The sequence below is a fragment of the Panicum hallii genome, chromosome 5, assembly GCF_002211085.1.
Source record: "Panicum hallii strain FIL2 chromosome 5, PHallii_v3.1, whole genome shotgun sequence".
In the NCBI taxonomy this organism is placed as follows: Eukaryota; Viridiplantae; Streptophyta; class Magnoliopsida; order Poales; family Poaceae; genus Panicum; species Panicum hallii.
In genome coordinates, this window is record NC_038046.1 from 13,708,999 (window position 1) to 13,727,185 (window position 18,187).

At 43.4% G+C, this 18,187-nt stretch overlaps 2 protein-coding genes across 3 annotated transcripts; one reads left to right on the top strand and one right to left on the bottom strand.

The window, feature by feature from the left end:
* The first annotated feature begins 1,715 nt into the window (after nucleotides 1–1,715).
* On the top strand, nucleotides 1,716–8,029 carry LOC112892182 (stress response protein nst1). Of its 2 annotated transcripts, none has more exons than XM_025959299.1 (5): nucleotides 1,716–2,819; nucleotides 3,464–4,079; nucleotides 5,030–6,428; nucleotides 6,513–6,605; nucleotides 6,752–8,029. In XM_025959299.1, exons 1-5 carry the CDS (start codon nucleotides 1,967–1,969, stop codon nucleotides 7,556–7,558), a joined length of 3,768 nt encoding a protein of 1,255 aa, XP_025815084.1. In that variant the 5' UTR covers nucleotides 1,716–1,966; the 3' UTR covers nucleotides 7,559–8,029. The 2 variants fall into 2 exon arrangements, with proteins under 2 accessions (XP_025815084.1, XP_025815083.1); XM_025959298.1 differs by having other exon boundaries at nucleotides 1,719–2,819; nucleotides 6,510–6,605.
* A 1,386-nt stretch (nucleotides 8,030–9,415) lies between these two features.
* LOC112893417 (histone-lysine N-methyltransferase ATX4) lies at nucleotides 9,416–17,816 on the bottom strand. The gene is made up of 23 exons (XM_025960728.1): nucleotides 16,056–17,816; nucleotides 15,887–15,942; nucleotides 15,538–15,742; nucleotides 14,953–15,063; nucleotides 14,779–14,847; nucleotides 14,627–14,692; nucleotides 14,442–14,533; nucleotides 14,252–14,344; nucleotides 14,004–14,139; nucleotides 13,763–13,856; nucleotides 13,564–13,663; nucleotides 13,339–13,463; nucleotides 12,833–12,978; nucleotides 12,610–12,714; nucleotides 12,424–12,488; nucleotides 12,077–12,278; nucleotides 11,128–11,214; nucleotides 10,968–11,024; nucleotides 10,797–10,886; nucleotides 10,399–10,485; nucleotides 10,011–10,085; nucleotides 9,826–9,926; nucleotides 9,416–9,746 (listed from the first exon to the last, which is right to left on the bottom strand). Exons 1-23 carry the CDS (start codon nucleotides 16,944–16,946, stop codon nucleotides 9,656–9,658), a joined length of 3,144 nt encoding a protein of 1,047 aa, XP_025816513.1. The 5' UTR covers nucleotides 16,947–17,816; the 3' UTR covers nucleotides 9,416–9,655.
* Between the last annotated feature and the right edge of the window lie 371 nt (nucleotides 17,817–18,187).

An 18,187-nucleotide genomic window follows, 5' to 3' on the forward strand; every position in this document is an offset into this window, starting at 1 on the left:
ATCTTACATTCAGTGCCATGCAAATTTCTATTAGGTGTATCATTATGAACATTGTAACTCATGAAAATGAGCGATATCATATTATGATAATTAAATGCAAACAAAACTGATTAAATTAAAAGAAACTTGATAGATACATAATGCCTTGCCAAGCTTTAATCTTACTGCATATTGATATAAATTTACTGGAACAAATCTAGTTCAGGTATTGTAAAATTATTTTTGCTAAATATATTAAAGTTTGCAAAATGATGACACAGGTCTAGTTCTCTCTTAAGAAAAATTTGTACTTTCAATAAAGAAAATTTGCTTTTGGTATATCATATTGTGAAACATTGTGATATAATCATATAAGGATTATTGGATTGTAAGTATTGAATAATACTTTTAAACTCCTATGATTGGTGTGGGTTGCATTTTCCAGATCTATTTTAGAAAATAACCATACATTTTTTAGTGGTAAATTCTTTCAGTAGTAGACAAAGCATGTCCATAAATATTTAGTTACCAATCTCAACATCTACTGCGCCAATCTTCAAAGATACTTGTAGAGGTAGGGTATGCCCGTATATGTATGAGATCTTAATGTGTTTTGTTAAAAAGCTCCTTCATATTTAAGTGTAGAGTAGTACTTTACATTTCACAAAATCCATCTTCATTTTTAGACTTCAACTTTATATTTCACAAAGTCTATCTTCATCTTTAGACTGAAGTCTATATTCACCATTAGATTATTTGAGGGATCTTTATCCTAGGTACTAATAATGATAGTGCCACTTCATCATCTAAGATGTGTTTGAACAGGTGGCGAACAATAATTCAAATTCTACGAGGACCAAACAAGATGAAATTATAATATAAGCTAGTGTTCAACCAAAATAGGCTTCACATTGACACAAGGCTCAAAATGTAGCACATGCATTTAACACTTACTCTCATCAACTATTAAATATTCGATTTGTTTTATGCGTGTAATTAAATATGTGCACATATTAAGAGAAGTTGAACTCCATAAATAACATGTGAATTGTGGAAGTAAATTTTGCCAAAAAATTTTTACCCTAAACTATGGAGTGAAATGGTGGTCACCCAAGAGACCAACTCTTTATCCCGGAACGTGTTTGGTTCGTATCATCAATTCAGCATGCCGCATTATCGGTGGAGCCCTTGTTCGTCAAAATTTTGAATTTTTGAAGAAGATAAAGATCATGCTTATATGACACACCGTAAGTACAATCACAAACCAAATAACGGCTTAAAACGAGTGTAGTGCCAAATTTTTTGATACTTTATCTGTCAAAATTTTAAAAAGATAAAGACTATGAAAAACGACGCGTCGAAAGCACATCCACAAAACTAAATAATTATCTAAGTGGGTGAGTCGCCGAAGTGTCACAACTCTTTGATCTGCTACAATTAAAAACTATAATAATAACTATACAAATACGATACGATGAAAGTGCATCCACAAACTGAACAGCCACGTAAACACTATGCTTCTAAGTTTTAGCATAATATCCCTCCAGAGCAACCAAACACGCCCCCAGACCGTGCACAGCACAAGCCCAAAGGACCTCCGCGCGACGCGCCTCGACTCACCGCACCGCACCGCACCGCACCGCACACAGCAACCACCAGCCGGGCCAAATCTCAAACAAACCCCGTCCCCCCAAATCCAAAGCCGGAAAAACAACCAACCTTTTCTCTTCCCCATTTTCTCCACCCACGAACTCGTCGTCTCCCATCCCCCGCCGCCGCCTCCACCCCCTTCCACCCCTCCCGCCGTTCTCCCACCCCACCAAAACCCTAGCCGCCGTTCCCCAGCGCCCGCCCGCTCCCTCCCCCCCCCACCGCCACGGCCGCCTAGATCCCCCCGGATCCCGCGCGCGCCCTAGGGCTTCAGGGCCCCGCGTCGCCCGCGCCCACATCTGACTCGGTGGTGGTGTTCGCGCTCGGTTTGGCCGCCATGCCTCGGAGCTCGCGCCACAGGTCGCACCGGTCCCACAGGCGGGGAGGCTCCGCGGACCGGTCGGAGTCCGAGGGCGAGGAGTCGGCGCCGGCCTCCGGCGCGCGGGAGGAGGCCTCGGCGGCGGCTAGGGTTTCCCGAGATCCCGAGCCCGAGAGGCGCCGCTCGTCCTCGGGGAAGGAGGCCGTGAGATCGGGGAACGGGTACGCGGAGCACGGGAAGAAGAGGAAGGAGAGGGTTGAGGAGGCCGTGGTGGATGTGGTCAGCGACAGGTGGAACAGCGGCGTCTGCGACGATCACCTGGTGGACAAGAGGTCTAAGAGCGAGACTTTTGGACATGCTGATACGGAGAAACTGCCCGACAAGTCCAGGGGATCAGGGGATGAGTCCAAGAGGTCAAGCAGACGGGTGGTGGTTGTGGATGATAGAGCTGAGGAGGTTGCGTCGAAGAGCGACTCCGGGAAGAGGCGGTCAGAGAAGGAGAAGGATTTGGGAAGGAGGGAGAGTACTGGGCATTATAAGGATGACAGGGATAGGGAGAGGGATAGGGAGAGGGAGAGGGAGAAAGAATGGGAGCGGCAGAAGGAGCGGGACAGGGAACGGAGTAGAGACAGAGAGCGCGAGAAGGAAAGAGAGAGGGAGAAGGAGAGGGAGAGAGAACGGGAGCGGGAGAAAGATAGGGATCGTGAACGGGACAGGGAACGGGAGAGGCAGAAGGAGCGGGAGCGGGACAGGAAAGACTATGATTCCAAACATGAGAGGTATGAGGATGGGGGTAGCAGGAAGAGTGGCTCGAAGACAAGTAGGGCAGAAGAGGAGGCCTACTCATATAGGAGAGACACCGAGGTCAATGGTAATTAACCCTTTTTCTATATGTTCTACAATGCTGATAGCATTCCTGCTGTATGCGCAATCATATGCCATATTCTTGCTACTACGGTTTGGTCATAGGGATATACAATCTTAGTGTAACATTTTCTTATGCAGATTGTATTTGGACTTGGTTTGCATGTTGGTACCATTGTTTTAATAGTTCCTAGTTTATCTTACTAGCCTTAGCGAAAGTGATTGTGACCTGTGGAGTTAACAGTTTGCTATTGTATTCTTTTCTGCTATACTGGAACAATGTAATGTCCATTTTTCCTTTGGTACATTGGTGTGTCCTCTCGCCTATTGTGTGCAATTGATCAATCATAGAAATTATAGTATGCCTTCTAATTGGAGATTTATTTAATGAGGATTATACCTGAGAGAACTGATAGTAGTGTTAACATTGATGTGATTGAACTGTCTTTTTTTTTTCATTATCTGAAATCGTATGGTGTATCAGTGAAGTTGCTGGATGGTATAAGAATTTTTTATTGGGTGCCAAATGGTGTATGCTTATTTACTTGTTTTGCTTGACTGCTGTTCATTTGAGTTCCTTCATGTATGTTTTTGTTTTTTTCCTTTTCTTTTGCTGCGTATTGTTTACTAAACTAGTTCTTTTGGAAGCAGAAATTTCAGCAAAAGAGAAGTACAATAATCCTGAGATGCAGCCTGATAAACATAGCCGAAGAAAAGATGACCCTGAAGATACAGATAAGTGGCCTGCCGATAATAGAGACAGTGATGACAGAAAGGTGTCCAGATATGAACATGGTAAATCTCGGAGTTCTAAGGAACAAAGGTTTGATGATGACAAGTTTAAGGAAAAGTACAAGGATGATTATGGAAGGGATAAAAGACAACAAGATGACAAGTTTCTTGATGAGCGTGTGACTCGTCATGAAGGTGATAGAGGTGATTATAAGAGTGCTAAAGATGGGCACAGAAGCTCAGAGAGCCATTATAGAAAGGATGCAGTTCAAGATGGTGATCATTATGAGGATTATGGCAACAGGTACAAGGAAAGTAGAGGGAAAAAACGACCTCCTGAGGACAACGAAGACCAATATGATTTAAAGCCTCCAAGCACACGTGATCAACGTGTAAATTTGGAAAAATCTTCAGGCAGTGGGCGCTTGGATTCTCTGATTGAGAGAGCAAGACCTGATCGTAGTTCTAGTCCAAGTAAAATCCATTCAAGAAGTTCACCTAGCCCAAGTTCTTATCATGACAAAGATCAAAGCAGGTAACTTTTCTCTTTGCATTCATCTCCTATAAGGCTGCCGCATTGTAGCTGTATCTTGTCCTAGTTTTGCAGCACACTGTTTGTTATATGTTTATCATGAGAATATTCGTTTCATCCTAACTAAGCACATGTTTTAGGTGCATAGTTTGTGCTCTAAATTGTTGTGATACTTCTGTGTATAATAGCTTCCTCTCTGTGGCAGAGAAAGATTGATAGAAATTTTATAACCGTTTCAAGTTGAATTGTATTTTTATTAACGGGTAATTTTCGAGGTGAATAACTCCTAGCATTGCAGGATAATGAATTAAGTTTCTGAGGGCGCCGCATGAAAATAGCTTTCATGAATGGCCGTCTATAGTAATGTTTGCTGACTAAAATTAGTCATTTTGGGTGAGAAATTATGTGAAGACAATATCTATCATGGTCTGGAATAGATCTGTAGGTTGGAAAGTTCCTCTGAGGTACAGGGTTAAATTTATTTATCAAATATAGTTTGGTTGGTGGCTCCTTGTGGTTGGTTTTCTTTGTCACCCTCAAAAGTTTATATGATGTTAGTATGGTCTGGAATAGACTAGTTGATTGGTAAGTTCATCTATGAGGTGGAGGCTTAATATTTAGTCCATCTAAAATAGTTCAGGTCCTTGTGAGGTTGATTTTGTTTCTAGGCCTCATATTGAAAAGGAATATATCGTTTCAGTGGATTGACTTATGGAGGTTTATCGTACCTAGCCCGATACACCTGCCTTATTTTATTTTTTACAGAGGTAGTTGACCAAGGAAGGTGTTTATAAACTTGAACTTCATGATATCTGCTTTAAACAAGTTTTAGATGGCAAATATTATAATTTCTCTCAACCAATTAACAGATTTTGATTGTTTAAGTTATCTGCAATTCTCCTGAATGCTTGCTTTATTCTAATGTCTGGAATGGTTAATTGATTGATGTCCAGGCATGGATCTAAAGTGATAGATCATGGAAAGAGAGAATTACAGCATGATGAGAGGAATAGTCGTCAGAGAACATCTTCTACGAGAGAAAGGACACCTGCTTCTAGACTTCGTGAAAGGGATGCAGAAAACTGGTCTTCTGAAAGGCTCAAACAGAAGGAGGATCACCAACCTCGTGATGTACCATTGGAAATTTCTACATCATCCCAGTATGATCGCACACCTAGGAAAGATAAGCACAGTTCACCAAAACAGTTATCTGAAAAATCTCCATCTTCAGGTGACCAAAGGTTTTCAGGTCGCCTTAGTGGTGGGCGTAGTCTTGATACTAAAGGAGAAAGAAACAACCTTACAAAACACAGAGATCGAGATGGCGATCTGTCCCAAGAACGATCACATCATCAAGATAGAACACCAGCTAAAGTTCCGTTCAGAGAGCCAACACCTTCTGGTTCATCCATAAGTAGAGGTGGTCATTTTTCAGGCACTTCACCAAATCATCCTCTGCCACCCTCTGCCAGGCACAGAAATGATGACCCCTTCTTGGGTTCACATGATGATGACCGTAGGCCTCAAAGCGGAGATCGGAGGTTCCATGGCCATCAAAAGAGGAATGATATGAATTCTGTACGTGGACATGGACATGCCTGGAACAATCAGCCAAACTGGCCTTCTCCAGTGTCAAATGGTTTCGTCCCCATGCAGCATGGTGCTCCTGGATTTCACCCACCTGTTCATCAGTTTCCGGGCCCTCCTATGTTTAACCTTAGGCCTCAAATGAAGTTGAACCAACCAGGAGTTTCATATCCCATGCATGATGCTGTTGACAGGTTTTCAACCCACATGCGCCCATTTGGGTGGCCTAATCCTCTGGATGAATCATGCCCACCTCACATGCAAGTTTGGACTGGAGGCAGTGGTGTGTTTCCAGGGGAACCATATCTGTACGGTAGGCAAGAGTGGGATCAGAATAGACCTCATGCTGGCAGCAGGGGGTGGGAGCTGACTGGTGATGCATCTAAGGGACTAAATGAAATGCCTGATGCTGAACTTCCAGTTGCTAAGAAAGAGCCTGATTCTGCAGCCACTGCTATTTCTGAGTCTTCTAGCGGATACAATCTTCAACCTCAGGTTGAGCAAAAGGAAATTGAACACCTGAGTTCTGAAAACTTTGAGGCAAAGGATGATTCTAGGAGTGCTTCAAAAAGTTTGGAAGCTCCTCAAGGAGCACAACTTCTGACTTCTATGCTGTCAAAGAATGGTGCAGTCTTTTGTAAAAGCTATCTATCCAGAATTAGTGTGTCACATGATCTAGTTGAGTCTGAGTTGTACAGAAGGTGCATATCCTTGTTGGGAGACTTGGGCATAGCAAAAGCCCCTGTTAGGAATGAACTTACTCAGGTATTCACATTCGTTGAAATTTGTGTATCTGTTTTGTCATCCAGTTTTGCTATTCTTATGTTGTTACTATGTTTTATGCAGCAGGATGATGGAAATGCTGGAAAGATAACTAAAAAATGTGGAATCACAAATTCTTTCAGTTCACTTTACCTTAAGAGTAACAGCACTATCTTTCAGGCAAGTTCTTATTTTGCTTTCCCATTCTTCTCTATGATTCTGTATTTGAAAGTTGAAATCTGTTTATCAGCTCTATTATGAATTTAACCATCAATTTATAGATATGGGAATGTTAAATATCTCCCTTTTCCTTTTCCACAATACAGAGAGCTTTGGCCCTTCACAAGAACCAGACTGGCAAGGGTTTAATTCCAACCTTTGCATCTGTAAAAATGGAAGAGAAGATGGACATACGAGAAGATGGTCATGACATGGAAATGCTTGACTGCAACATGAAGGAATCAGTGGTGAGCAACCCTGCTTTGCAACATCACACTGATGCCATGGAGGAAGGGTCACCATCAAAACAGGAACTTGGCGATATGGTAGGGGTGGCTACTGCAGCAACTACAGAATCTGTCGGTGTTGAGGCATCTCCAGCAATCACACAACCTGATGAAGAGATGGAGTTGGTGGTGGCACCACCAGCTACCACAGCCCCTGATAAGGAAATGATGGATGTGGTACCTTCAGCAAATGAAGTACCAGCTGATGGCCTGGAGGATGAACCTCAGGCACCTCTAGAACACGTTGCTGACTTACCGAAAGATTCCGCTGCTGATGGCCTGGAGGATGTTGCACCTTCAGCTGTTGGAGAATCAGGTGATAACGTGGAGGTTATACCCCCTGCTGTGACAGAACCGAGCCTAAGCAAGGTGGTGGTTGCTCGTGCTGTTGCTAGCCCCCCTAATGGTCAAGAGAGACCCTCCAACACGCATACAGATGTGGAGACAGTTATTGAGGATGAGATTGATAAAGTTATTGATGATAATCCTGGGGATGGTGAGGTGAGCTCTATCCTTGCCACCAAGCTTGATGTCGCTGCAAGCGATCATCGGGATTCTGGAGCTTTGTTGGTGGAAAGTAGGGTAAATTTAACTCGGATACCTAATTCCCCAGAAAGTACACATTGAACTCCTTTTTATTCCATTTTAATTCCTTTTTGTCTGAGGGTCTTGTGCCCTCAGCTGAGCCTTTTGAGCTGCGTTATTTTCTTTACATCTGCGTTCTCCTTTAGTGTAATGTTCGCAGTGTACTAGGTCTGGTTATGGGAACTTGGATGTGCCTGTAGAATGCAGGACATGCTGTGGTGGCACCTCTCAAACATCCCGTGCCCATCCAGCTGCATTCCTTGTTTGCTAGTGCCCCAATAGGCATGAGTGTCTCACTGCAGCTTTTGCTAGGTGTCCCCCTATAGCTCTGCCACTCATTGCATGATACATTTTTCTGAGAGGGAAAAGAAAAAAGAGGGTTCCAAAACAGTGCACTAGTGTTTCGTCCATGTGTGAGCTCATTTAGATACCTCATTACCCCCTTAGAACGCAAACGGCACGGCAGCCCATTCGGAACTTGTTCTAAATATATGTGGTTAAATTCTGGTTTGATTTGTTTGTGGGATTGGCCATTTCTTTGGTTTTTCATGGTCCTATTTTGGGCGTAACTCATGTCTTCACCTCCTGGGGCATTGTGGCTCAATTTCAAGTTTTATGAGATATTTTCCTGTTCTGGCCGGCAATCATTTTAATTCTATTGCTAATCATATAATTTTTAATTGAAGTAGCATTAATTTGACAGAAATTATGAATTTTACTTCAGTAATTTCCTGGTTCTCACATTTTTACTGACCAAAAAATAGTACGGTTAGACTTGAATAACTTTCAGAATATTATGGCAGCTCATGAGGCTAGAGAATAATAATCGCTGCCAAAATAAAAAGGTGCGACAAAAAGAGTATATTCATTGTTGAATGCAAACACAAGATTGGTGCTAGCCAATGTTTGAGTCGAATAGAAGAAATAATGTGCAAGTAAATGGTACGGTTTTGGAATTCGAAAGCGACAAAATGAGTAGATTCATTGTTGAATGCAAACACAAGATTAGTGCTAGCCTTCTGATCATCGAGTCGAATAGAAGAAATACTGTGTTCAAGCAAATGCTACGGCTTTGGGGAATCCGAGAGGGGTCTGTGATCGTGAATTGTGATCCCAAATTTGCCTATACAGGCCGCTCAAACATAGCGTTGGTTGGTTGGCTGAGGCTCGTATATTCCAGTTACCCACCACACCGCACGCATACCCGGCAGACAACGGTAGAGGAGAGGAGCGACAGCAGCGCCTCGGCGGGCGACGCGGCCTGTGCAATCCGCCGACAGGCCACGCCCACGAGCGCCTGCTGGTCACGAGGCAACTGTGCGGTCGCGGAGTGCCGTGGCGTCGCCTCTAGCCCACGGCGGCCTCGCCGCGCTGCGCCCCTCGGCGTGAGCGTGAGTGCGTTACCGAGCGCGCACGGGGCCCCGTGCCGTGACATTTTTACAGAACGTGTGCGGAATAATGTCAGAGAAGACCTGCCCGCTTGGGAACCGGCTGCCGCGGCGCTTGGGAGTACGGCACGGGAACCGCGCCGGATCGAGCGCGCGCTGCCACGACGACCCCCGCCGCCAGATCAGGAAGCACGTCGGCCGCCTCGCGTGGCGGCGTGGTAGGATGGAACCTGGTAGCTAGAGACTCCGATCGATAGGCCACACCAGCTTGTCGTTGGAGTCGCACCAGTGCCGTCTCCACTGAGTGTGAAACTTGGCGTTATGATGCTCTTGGACCACGGGAGCTGCGGCGGATAATAGGAATGTTGGAGCAATCGTATGAACGTCAAAAAAGGCTTCTCACCACCGGCAAGGCGGCAACTGCAATAATATTGTGAGTGCAGCAAGGCATCAAACGTATGATTCCAACAAGGTTCCAACATGGAATACGTACAGAAGTCTGCTGATGCAATTTTGAGCTCAACATGGTGCAAAATTTTTATTAGAAAAAAATGAACTGGCCGTGAATACATCTGTGCTATTTACAGGAATGGAAGCTCAGGCTTTTGAGCTCTAACTAACTTATTCTAACAATTAATGTAAAAAAATTGGGGGGAGATCAACATGTACCAAAAATGAGCTATGAGGTAGGGGCGGGGGGCAGACATAAAAAAAAATACTATGTGAGTGGTTCGTTGACATCTACAGTAAACTAATTCATGAATTTCCGGCAGTTAGTAGTCTGGCAGAGGCAAGGCACTTTGCGATCATCAGCCTCATCAGGATCAAACAGGTAGTCATACCTACAAATGACATGGTTATTCAGGATTAAGATCTAAGATGTTCAACAACCGAGAAAGAGAATCATGTCAACCAACATACGTTAGCTCATCACCGGCACAAACATTTCTCTTGGCTATTAGAACAATACGACTTTCATCATGCCCAACACTCATAATCCTTGCATAACAGTTTGGTGTGCACTGCATAGAAAAGTAGAAACATCAAATGGGCATCTATTTCAAAGCTGCGTATTTTTATTTGAAACTAGGGCACGCGATCCTTACAGAATGATTGATTAGGCGTGCCACATTTCCCTTGTCTGTGGCATCAACAACAACTTCCTCACTGATTTTGAAAAGCTGTGCACACACAAGAAATATAGCAATAGAATGTAATTATCATTTTGCTAGACAAACTATCGAAAGACATGGTCAATAATGATATCACTAAATATCAAGTACGAATACACCCCCACATGATTAAAAATGCAACTTGTCTTCTATAACCATCCAAAAATCAAAAGTAGAAGAAAAGGGTTATCAGAGATGAAACTGTTTGATCTTTCTCTACCACTACTCAGAGTCAGTACCCTATACTTTGCTTCCATAACGAGAAAGTTAGCATAATGAGCTCATCGGAGCAATAATGGTGTAATCATGTCAGATAACTCACATAGCAATCTTTGCCTTGCACACGATATTTTTCTTCCCGTAAATCAGCAACACTTCGTCTTACCTGCTCACCACGATACTCAAGGACCTACAAAGATATAGTGAAAAAGTGCTTGCGTGAGCAAATTTGTTCAAAGCGGAGGCAGTGCACTTATCAGAAATCAACTCTAGTGATTCAAGCTCAGTGAGAGGAATGACGCAGAAAAGAAACTCATAATTTACTCCAGGGTTAGCACACCACCAATTATTGCAGAATATATGAAATTGTAGCCAAAACAACGACATGAAAGTAGAGAGTGAGCACTGCCATAACAGTGAAGCAAATCTAGGTTCCTAATAGCCACAATTCTGAAAAAAAATTCATGGCATGTGCTACACATAGTGAGGGAGGGAAAGTACCATTTCTCCTTCTTGAATGTCTCTACGAGCAAAAAGTCCCCATCTATGAATTCCTGATCTACCAAAGCATACTCTACTATGCTCTGTTTTCTGAAATATTGAAGAAAAAAAATCAATATATCATACTAGTATAGAAAGGACGATGGAAACTTCACCACTAGACACACTAACCTGTAAATAGCGCAGACGCTCCTTAAAAGTAGAAAAGGATTCTGGGTCCCTCTCTTCCTGCAGAGTATACAAAGCTCCCTTTATAAGAAACTGAACTTAAATACAAGAGATGAAAAAAACTAATAAGAGAATAATTTGTGCAGTAAATCAGAAAAATTACCCTTGGTGGATTCAGATTATCAATTTCATCCCAACGGTGTTGACAAGGTCCCCTCACACGATGTGCAATTGCTCCCTCTCTAGATCGCTGCATGTTAATAAAGCACAGTTATGCTTTCCAAATAGGTGGCATACCAATGGCTGAACATCAATGTAGGGATAATTAATATTCTTGTGGATTTGGAGTTGAGGTCGGCAGGCCCTTTGGCAAGCTAGAACCTGGCTCACTAGCATATGATTGACCAAGGGAGGATAGGTTACAAGTCCACAGTTATTTCTATCTACTTGGCCCCAAACATGAACTATAAACATCAAATGTATCTCTGTGGTCCATGCATACTTTCTTTGGCGTATAGGTTACCTACAAGCGATGAAAGCAGCATTCTGAAAGATAGAAAAAGATTTCAACTACTAGGACTTTTGACTTTTTGTGGAATAGTTGCTTATACTTCTTCAGATACAAAGTTTCCATGTAAAGTATGTAGTATTGTAAGCAACCATACTATTACCACAGACTGCAAGTCACCAGTTCCAGAACAACCTTATTGGCAAGAGCATTCATCATATCTTGTTGGGTGCAGGTACATATGGAACATCTTCTATAAGCTTTGGCATAGTATGACCAATTTCAAAGCTAAGTAAAAACCATGCATCCAAGACCACCATTAAAACAATCATTCGGTAGTAGCCTCTTCGCACGCTTAGTAGTTAATAGCTATTGCTATCTTCTAGTGAACCATGCATACTTAAGTAGCAGTTTCTGTAAATTAAAACATTAGCATCCTATGATGCAACAACCAACTTTCTTGAACTTCATTGCAAATTACTGTTTATGTTACCATGTTAAATGCCAATTATATAGCTTCTCTAGTAGTTATTTGCATTCCCTACTTTTGTCTTAGTTCTCCAAGAAAATAGACATAACTCGTAAGAATATAATATAATAATACCTTTAAATCTTTCCTGACATAAACCCGACATCTTGCAGCTGATAAGTTATCTGAAATTTCAACTTCCGATGGTGAATCCATGGGGACGTCTTTCCTAATCAGTCTCGATGCAGCAACTTTGCCATTATTTTGAACAAGCTTCTTTGATGAGAAAGTTCCAGCAGGAGTTTGAATTATTAAAACATTATCAGGGTTAGGGCTCCTGCATTTAGAAACAAGAAGTCTTTAAACTCTCACTAGCAAATAAGGCCAAATAAACCACTGAACTGAACAAAGACCTCTTATATGGTAGTAATGCGTTAGCTGCGATCTTTTTTTTTATTTCCTCCAGTCAAAAGAAACCTTACCGATGATTAGCACAGTAAGAAATCTTCTTTGTCGACTGTTTGCCATTTTTTTCCAAGCAGTGCAGCTGCGTACATGAAAATTAATGTTAAAAGTTAGACCTATATACAAATGGGGGACACAAAAAATAATCATTGATACATTTAAATCAGCATAAAGGTTGTTGCCATCAGTCAGTGTTGATGTACCTCCATTTGATAGCCTGCCCTTGATGCACAAATGGCATGGTAGTACGTAGAGCACCTGTAGCACTGAGTGCATGAACCATGTATTTGCCTACAGATCACACACATCTGGAGAAATAGATGAGAATGGAGCATAATTAGATTGTCACAGTTCAGCATGTGAAATACTGTAATACTTGGTCAATCCAATCAACGAACTTAAATAATAGTATGAAAGATAAACAACCTTCATAAAAAGCAAAGGTTGAATGTTCAATATCCCAATAGCAGGTTCCATGAGCTCATCACTAGCAAAAGCAACTTGTGGCTGAAACCATGCACATGTCACATGGACCCACAAATTATCAACATTTGTTGGCTTCAAAGCACCACCTGCAATAAGTACAAAAGTTCACCAGGAGACAGGTTAATGATTACCAAAATACTTTATTTAAAAAAAGAAGAAAACTGGCCCAAATATTCAAATCCAGATTTGGTAAACTCATTCTACCCAATTGTGGTTCAATTTTAGCTACTGTTATAGCCATATATTGGGAGCAAATTTCAAACAGGTCTTCATGTAAAAAGCATGTCACTACAGTTATTAGCTTAACAGACCTGGGGTTGAACGTCTGTAGCAGTACTAATAATGTTCTCATTCCAGTACTATCACTTTCATTTCTCAAGGGCATAAACAGACCCAGTTACTGAAGGAAAGAATTACAGAATTGTTATCAAATGCACAAGGATTACCTCTTACAGGGCAAAGACAGCATTCCCTCTTTTGTTCCGGTTTTTCACAAGCCCGACAAACCCATGAGGTAAAGTCTTGCTTACCACTCACACCATAACATTCTTGATGAACTGCTATTTGACATCTGAACATGAGTGTTGTTAGTTGCAGTTTGAGGTTTGCACCATATTTCAAAACAAATTTACACTGGAGGAAAACCTTGCAAATAATACAAGTTCAGTTACCTGTTACAAATCACAATTTTGTTGTAATCCCAATCTTCAACCCATCTACAGACCGCACATCTTTCTGTTGTCCATTTTACATTTACAGGATCATATGGGTCTGCATGGGGAAAAAAATCAAGTTCCACAAATTCAAATCTGTTGGGGGAAGTATCTTCAAATAACTAAACTACTAAGATTAAAATCAAAGCTCTTATACCATTTAGTAAATCAATTAACTTCTGTTTCTTCATTTTCTGATATGAGCGTTTTGAAGGATTTGTGGGACACACGCCTGGCTGATGTTTATCTATCTGTAAATCAAAATGTTTGGCAATCTTAATACACAAAAACAGAAAGCGCAGAAAACAAAGATACAAACTTGTTTGGATGATAACATATTCTCATTGGGTATTATTTAGTGCCAAAAGATAAAAGTATGCTGTGGCCATTGTACACACCCATTTTCCAAACGGCATCAATGAGCCCTTAAGCTTAATACTGGACCTCCAATTTTTACTTCTGCAGCCAGCATGCCTCTCCCATTCATTGAACAAAAATTTCTGTCCCTTGCAAGGGCCACAATGGCAAGAAATTCTGCAGAAAAAGATTTTCCAGTAGTCATAAGCAAATTTTACTATGAGCTTCAGACAGAAAAGGGAAATGTTGTTGCCGATTTCACGTAGAATTGACACAGTGCAGTGCTCACAATTCGAGATCTGGTAGGTACGTTCCTTCCATGTCAAAACAGACAAGTGCAACTTTGTCAGGCTTGCTTCCTTTCTGCACCCAACTATCTTTTCTGCTTAACAAAAGATTATACAGTATATATACATGTTCTTGTCAACGAAACACACACTTTAAATATGAGTGCCACAAAACAAATGATTTTAGCTTACTTGAGATCAGAAAATTTTGTATTCTTCCCAGGGAGAGTTGAATTCAGTTTAACTCTACAGTAAGCGCAGCGATAACTGTTGTCTCCTAGTGCCTATCACATTTAATTGTGAGCATATCACAAATTCCATTTTCTAAAATACTGCATATGTATCAGTTCGGTTATTGTGAGAAAATAAACACGAACCTTGAGGTCGCTGCAGTTTTCATCGCATTCTGCATGAACCCAACTTTCACAACCATGACAGCAAACCTGGTTATTGCTTATCGACATGAGCATTTGTAGCTGCAGATGATGAGACAGACTTATAATACTCAAACGTGTACAGATTGTCTTACCCATCTTCCACCACATTTATGTTGCGAACTTTTCAAACAAATTCCACAGTACTTTTTTGATCTCAAGATCTGCAGATGCAACAAATAGTGTTAGGAGTAAGGTCTACATGTACTTGGTCAAGTTCTGCCAACATAATAACCATAAAGTAGTCAAGTTGGTATGCCAAAACATACCATGGCACAAAGTCTGCAAGCAAGTTGCTCCATCACATACACCATTTTGTTTGAATCCTTATTTGGAAAGCAATTTCCACAACTCTCACACTGCAGTGCTCTTCTGTATTGCTGTGTGAAAGATCAAACAAATATTAGTCTACTGAGGCAACATATGATATAACTGCAGTAATTTCAACAAGATCTTAAAATGTAACAGTACCATCTATGCTGAAGTAACCTGATACTACCATTAGCCAGTAGATCATAAACCTAGAACCAGCTAGGGGAAAACTTTGATGTTCCACACAGAGAAATCCTGAATAATATTTTTCTGCTTATACATAGTAATTAGTAAACGATCAACTAGAGTTTATTTCTTTCATAATTTTAACATTGTCATACTAAATTCTTCTATGGCCCTTTGACTTCACCTAAACTTTAAATTTGAGGCAATGTCATGTGGCATCATAAAGTTTCGCATGAAATAACATAACAGACACAATAAAACAAAACAGAGAAGATTAGGCATACGAAATTGATTTGTCGTTACATATACGCATATCCTTAGCTGTGCATCAACAAAAATAAAATTCATTAACTTGCCTTAATCTGTGGTTGGTACTCCAACTCATTTGAGCCAGTCACTTCATGTAAATCATCTGGAAAAGAGTGACACACCACAGGCTGGCCCTTGGTGCTGCAATCCATCAAAACTTCAGCGAATCCCTGATCAGCCAAAAAGGCCTCTTCTACCGCCCTCTGGAAATCAGCAGGTTTGCAACTGCTTAGTTCTGTCTGCCCTTGAAATCTGAAATGGCAATACAGCTAGTTCTTAACACGCAAGCTGGCATTATTCTAACCATAATTGTCAAAAATACATGAGCAGGGGTCTAGCAGCATTCTAACAGCTGTTGTCATTAAATTTAATTTCTATAGTTGTATTACTACTCACCGGTCCATGTAGTCAACAAATGGAAATATCAACCCTTGCCTCACCCAAACATACTTCTGCAATCCACCATATCAGTAAATGCATCATTAAGCAATAAACATCCCCAAAGAGAAAAGCGGCAGCAGTTAAGTCAGCCAGTTTGAATACAGCAGTCATTATAAAGTTGTACCTTCTCATCATCACTGAACTCTGTGCGCCAGCCAAATAGCATCACACAAAGCACAGAGACACCACGAGGCTGTGGTGGCATTGCCTCGGCAGCGACCTCCTGAGTTGGGTCGACCACCACTCCTGGCCACATCGGTTGCCGCTTGCCAAGCTTTGCCCAGACAATGTCCCCATACACAAACCCTTCTGTACAGTGAAAAATCTCTTCCTTCTCTTCTTCCTCATACTCTTCATCCTCTTCTTCCTCATCCTCCTCATCTTCCTCATCATCTTCCTCGTAGTAATGCCTAAGCATTACTTCCTTTCTGTGGTAATTGCTGTACGGTTCATCGTGTACCGAGGTAAGCGTGCTGCGGGAGGCTAAGTACTTCCTGGAGCCACCGAAATTCCGGCGCGCTTGGTAAGGAGCCACAATGGCCTCAGCATCATCGTCATCATCCAGCTCGAACAATGCATAGCTCCTGTAAGAGATTGCACCTCTATCGTGCAGCACCCCGTTTTTGCGCACCAGCTGCTCTGTCTTGACAGGCGCCGGCGGCTTTGCCGGCTTCTCCTTCTTCCAGGGGTCGATAAGAACAGAGTCATTGAACCTGGAGGGCAATACCTGGGTGCGGCCTCGCGACGTGCGCACCACCGGCGGCCTCGCCGCGGCCGCCGGCTGCGCGGCTTCTGCCGGTGCCTCGGGCTCCTCGCTCCACCGGAACCCACATGCTGCGTACGGGATGCCGGAGGCCGGGACGTGGCCGAGCAGCTCGACGGGGAAGAACTCGTCGCCCCTCCGCCTCTTCCTCGGGCGGGGGTCGCCTCCCCCTTCGTCCTCCCCTCCGCCGCCCGCGGCATTGCAGCGCCGCAGGGCGAGGATCTCCGACCGCTGGTTCCGCTTGAAAATCATCCCGGACCGCCGGATAGGCCGCTAGACCGCCCCCCCGAATCGTGGGGGCCCGAACCACCTCGGCAAACCCTAACCCTACCCGCCTGCCGCGCGAATTCGGTGAATTGGGAAGCTCCTCTCCCCTCCCGATCCCTCGCGGAGGCGGCGGAAAGCGAACCGCAAACGACCCTGGATGGGATGGCCAGATGCTGACGAAGAGGAATCGTCCTGGGATTTTGGGGATTTTTTTTTTTTTGCTCTCTTCTTCTCCGCGCTCCGGTTCTTGTTCTTTGTGTGTTCTAATGGGCTTCCCAAGTACCAGGGGGAATAGGGAAGGGAGCGCGGCTCGGTGGTGTGGGAGATGCGTTTTTTCCGAGGTTTCCTCGTGCGATTCGGGGGAGTGGATCGGATAGGGAGGGTCGTTAGATGGGAGTCGTCGTCTTCGTCGTGGGAGCGGGCTCGGGCTCGTGCGGTTGCCGTCTCGATTTTGTGGTCGCTGATGGTGGCCGCGGCGGTGCGCGTCCATGGAGACGGAGCAGGAGTGATGGGTGGCACGAGTCTGGGCGTGGCATTCTGGTGGCATCGTGGTCAGATGGTGATCTGCCCTGGCAGCTTCGGTTTCGAATTTTTGGGCGACTATGGTGTATGATTTGAGCTGCGCGTTTGGGTTTGATCTGGGATTCGAGCGACTCGAGATGATTTGTGCTTGGGAGTTCGATTTTTTTGGTGAAGGTTTGGTGAGGAAATTTTGGTGGTTTGGCGTGGTCTGGAGGAGAGGGAGAGGTTTGGCCATGAACGAGTTTTGTGCAGCGGCGGAGCGGCAGCGCACCCACCTCTGTGCGGGGATGATATCACGAGTAGCGTTGGCAGGTGGTAGGCGCTGTTGATGGAGGTCGAGCTCGGATGCTTATACTACAGGCCCCCCGATGGATGATGATTTGGCCACCTCGACGGAAGCAGATGTTGACGAAGGATTTTTCGTTCGTCTCGATCCCATTTTCTTCTCGCTGTTTCGTTTCCGTGCGCGCTTGGTCTGATTGCGATGCTCAATCCGGGGCCGTGGAACGAATTCGTTGCTGTTCGTTCTTCAGAGCTTCGATTTCTCGGCGTTTTCGTGCCGATCGACCTCCCTGGGCGAAGCAAAGATCGTGCACGGCCGGGGGCGCTCGGCGGCTGGCAAGGTGTGGATCCAGCACGAGCCGAGCCAACCTGGGAAGTCTGTCGAGTCCGAGAAAGACGAAGGTCTGGAGGATTAATGGAGT